Genomic DNA, 4049 nt, shown 5'->3' with positions numbered 1-4049 from the left:
AGCCACGCAGTACAGTGTATCACGAGAGCACCAACACCTGGCTTCAATCAGGAATCTCAGGAGCTCAGTGACGAGAAGTTTCTTCCGGAGGCTACAGCATCCAGAGCAGGCAGTGCATATAGCTTCAGAGCAGTGCAACACCACAGAAGTCCAGCACCACAGCAGGACAATCACGCAGCAGCTCAACATCATTGCAGAACAACGCAGCATCCCAGTGCAGCCAACAGGCATCGACAGCAGTACCAAGTATCCCAGCCCAAGTGATAAGTACCTTTATAGTCCCATTTGCGTCAGTAAATCACTATGGCGGAAGATCTCAAACCGTTGATGATCGAGCGCGGAACGGTCAAGGCTGCACTCACGCGGTTCAAGACATTTATTTGCAAATTCGCGACCACGACTTCGGTGGGCTCTCTTAAGAAACGGTTAGATGCAAATGTATGTCTCCTTGACAATTTTAATAGAGTTCAAACGAGAATCGAAATACTCGTAGCTGGAACGGACGCCGAAGCAGCGCACGCGATCGAGCGCGAAGAATTCGAGACGGCGTATTTTGATCTGATAGATCAAGTCGAAATAGTCATTGCCCGTGCCACTCCGGAACAGAGTAGGATAACCACGAACAGCCCGATATCCGCGCAGACTGCAGATACCGCAATAAACATTAGATTACCGACACTACAACTGCCTTCCTTTGATGGCAATTACAGTGATTGGGTGAAATTTAAAGACACATTTACATCAGTGATTCATGAGAATAATTCATTAACAGACATACAACGGTTCCATTATTTAAATACCTCACTCAAGGGGGTAGCGGCTCGTGTGATTCAAGCGTTAGGCGTGTCCGGAACAAATTACAGACATGCATGGGAATTACTCAAGTCGCGATATGAAGATTCCACAAGTCTCAAGCGGCACCATGTAAATTCATTACTTGATTTAAAATCCATTCAAAGGGAATCAGACATCACATTGCGGGAATTTCTGGACGAAGTTACAAATCATAGAATAGCGTTAATGTCTTTGGGTGAATCGGTTGAAACTTGGGATACCATGTTAGTTCCATTATTGTCCAGAAAGTTAGGTCAAGTGTCCATGAGAGAATGGGAAAAGAGAATAATATCTCAGTCGGAAATGCCTACATTTGGTCAATTCTCTGCGTTTATAGAAGAACGTTCCAAATATTTAGCAAATATCGCGGTCAGTGTTCAGGTAGCTGCACCCAGGGTCGACCAGCGACCTCGAGGAACAAATAATACCCCTCGTTACAACTACATAGCTTCGCATGTAGTTAACTCAGCCGGGTGCCCCGCATGTAAGGCCAATCACGCGATATATAACTGTGAGAAATTTAAGAACAGCGATTTAAATACAAAAACAAAGATAGTGCAAGAAGCGCGGCTGTGCTTCAATTGTTTGTCATCGGGACATCGGGTACGGGCGTGTACACGGAGTCATTGCAAACAGTGTGGAAGGAAGCATCATTCCTTATTACATAATCCCGAATTCAAACGCGCAGAAGAAGGCTACGCGGATACAGGAGAATCAGATTCGCGAGAACCCCCAGTACTCACAGCTAACGTAGCAAATACAATAGGGCATGCCGTTTTATCGACAGCAATAGTTTATGTCAAGGACAAGGGTGGTCAGTCACATAAATGCAGGGTATTATTAGATTCGGGATCTCAAGCAAATTTTATAACCACGGCATTTTGCCAACGACTCGGCATCAAACCGACTGCAATAAGTTCAACAGTGACAGGATTAGGAAGGGCAGTAAATTCCATAGAAGGTAGAGCAACATTAACAATTCATTCGCGATATAATAAATCTCAACACACGGTACAATGCCTATCAATAGAAACCATCACGTCAGACATGCCCAATTTTCAGATACATAGAGAAAAAATAGAAATTCCAAGTCACATAGAGCTAGCCGATCCAGAATTCCATTTACAACGGCCAATAGATATGCTCATTGGAGCAGGTCTATTTTGGACATTGCTATGTGTCGGTCAACACAAATCAACTCCCAACCTGCTCTTGCAAAAGACCCAACTCGGTTGGGTTTTGGGAGGCACTCCTACCTGGGCAGATAAGAAATTACCACAAGAGAATAAGTGTTGTTTAGCCACACTCAATGACCTGCAATCTCAATTAGAGAGGTTTTGGGACATAGAGGAACTAACCCCAAACAATAGAAATCAATGCAGCGAGAACACGTTTGGAATTACTTGCGCAAAAGGAGGCATTTTCGACAGAGATCAGATTAGTACAAACGCAACAAGCACTTCCAAATTCCAGTGCGCTACGGTCCCTAAATGTATTTCTGGACAATGGCGGACTACTCAGGGTGGGCGGATGACTATCCAACGCACCCATAGACTACGACCAAAAGACAGCAGTATACAGAATTCATGTCAGAATATGAGACGTTAGGGCATATGTCGCGCATTGTAGAAGGTACACACGAGCAATCCGCCTACTAAATACCACCTCACACGCGTTATAGGAGATCAGAGGCTCACGTTCGAAGAGCTATATACGTTACTGACGCAAATAGAATCCTGTTTAAATTCACGTCCACTTTCACCATTATCCTCAGATCCCACAGACCTAAACCCTTTGACTCCTGGGCATTTTTTAATTGGTACTGCCCTTACAACACTGCCATCTCATGACCTACGAGATATCAAGGTCACTCGACTTAACAGATACCAGCTAATCCAGCAAATGGTCCAGCATTTCTGGCAAAGGTGGCAGCGGGAATGTATACAACAGTTGCAGCAACGACACAAATGGCAGCATTCCACCACGTCGAAATTAGCCGTGGATTCCTTGGTCATCATCAAGGAGGACAATCTACCCCCGTTACAGTGGAGCATGGGAAGAATCGTCCAGGTACACCCTGGTACAGATGGAGTGATTCGTGTCGCAACAGTCAGAACGTCAACCGGAACAATTAAACGACCCGTGACAAAATTGTGTATAATACCGTTAGATCACTTAGAAATGTCACACGAGGTGTAGCGCAACTATGTATAGTGTAAATCTCGATCATTGTAAATATTGTAATATTCGCACAGAATACGTAGATTGTAATCATATCATAAGCTTACACTTATATGGATTATCAAATATAGACATAGTTGAACATGCGATGCATGTTCAAGGTGGGCGGTATGTTAGGGCCAAGTGGCCAGGATTTATGGCAGGGGCCATGTGCTTGGGTACCCGGACGGTATGGGTCTGTCCCGGGCCGTTCCCGGGCACATGTGGCACCGTCATAACGTCTCCTGGTCCTTGATTACGGTCCAGTCAATGACGGTTGGGTCTGGCATTGTTCGGGCACGTAGGCCCATCAGCGCGGGAGGTCTCGCAGGAGCAGATTTTGTCACTCTCCCTCCTAACTCCCGGCCCACCGTTTTGGGGCAGTCTCGCTGGATTTGGGATTGCAGTGATTGGACCGTAATTCCTTGCCGCCCACCCTAGGTTAAGAGAAGTAGGGAGGACCGAGGTGATCTTAGACATGACTCCGGTCCTCTAGAAACAGAACATTCTCAACAGTACAGGCAGAACACTCTTAGACACACAGAACATACAGAGAGTACAGACAGACAGAACAGTCTCAGAAGTACACACAGAACATACAGAGAGTACAGACAGACAGAACAGTCTTAGAGCGATAGACAGAACACTCTCAGACAAGACAGAACAGAACAGAACACATAGAGAGATACGCGTAACGGTTAGGTTGCGCGTTACAAATAGTCCCACTACAGTGGGTGGTCCTTCGAGGTAGTCGGCACCAAGTGCAATAATCAGAGGATCTCCGTCATCCATCTGATGAGTCCTCAACACGCATGATTTAGCTTCAAATCAATGCGATGTAGAAGGCTTAGCTACAAATACATGAGAAACAAATGATTTACCTTCAGATAATAACGATATAAGTGATATAGCTTCAAGTGCAGGCGAAACAAACGAGTTAGCTTCAAATCCATGCGAAACACATGATTTAGCATGAAATCAATGCGAAGTAGATG

At 45.2% G+C, this 4049-nt stretch overlaps 1 protein-coding gene across 1 annotated transcript; it reads left to right on the top strand.

Moving 5' to 3' along the window:
* Positions 1-303: 303 nt before the first annotated feature.
* Positions 304-2904, top strand: LOC143263745 (uncharacterized; the record flags this gene model as incomplete). Its single annotated transcript, XM_076528484.1, has 2 exons — positions 304-2437; positions 2516-2904. Coding segments are annotated over exons 1-2 (2523 nt in total), but the record flags the coding sequence as incomplete, so codon positions are not given.
* Between the last annotated feature and the right edge of the window lie 1145 nt (positions 2905-4049).

This window comes from Megalopta genalis, unplaced genomic scaffold, assembly GCF_051020955.1.
Source record: "Megalopta genalis isolate 19385.01 unplaced genomic scaffold, iyMegGena1_principal scaffold1395, whole genome shotgun sequence".
Classification (NCBI taxonomy): domain Eukaryota; kingdom Metazoa; phylum Arthropoda; class Insecta; order Hymenoptera; family Halictidae; genus Megalopta; species Megalopta genalis.
The sequence above is the reverse complement of the archived record's forward strand: the minus strand, read 5'-3'. Positions and strand labels throughout refer to the sequence as shown.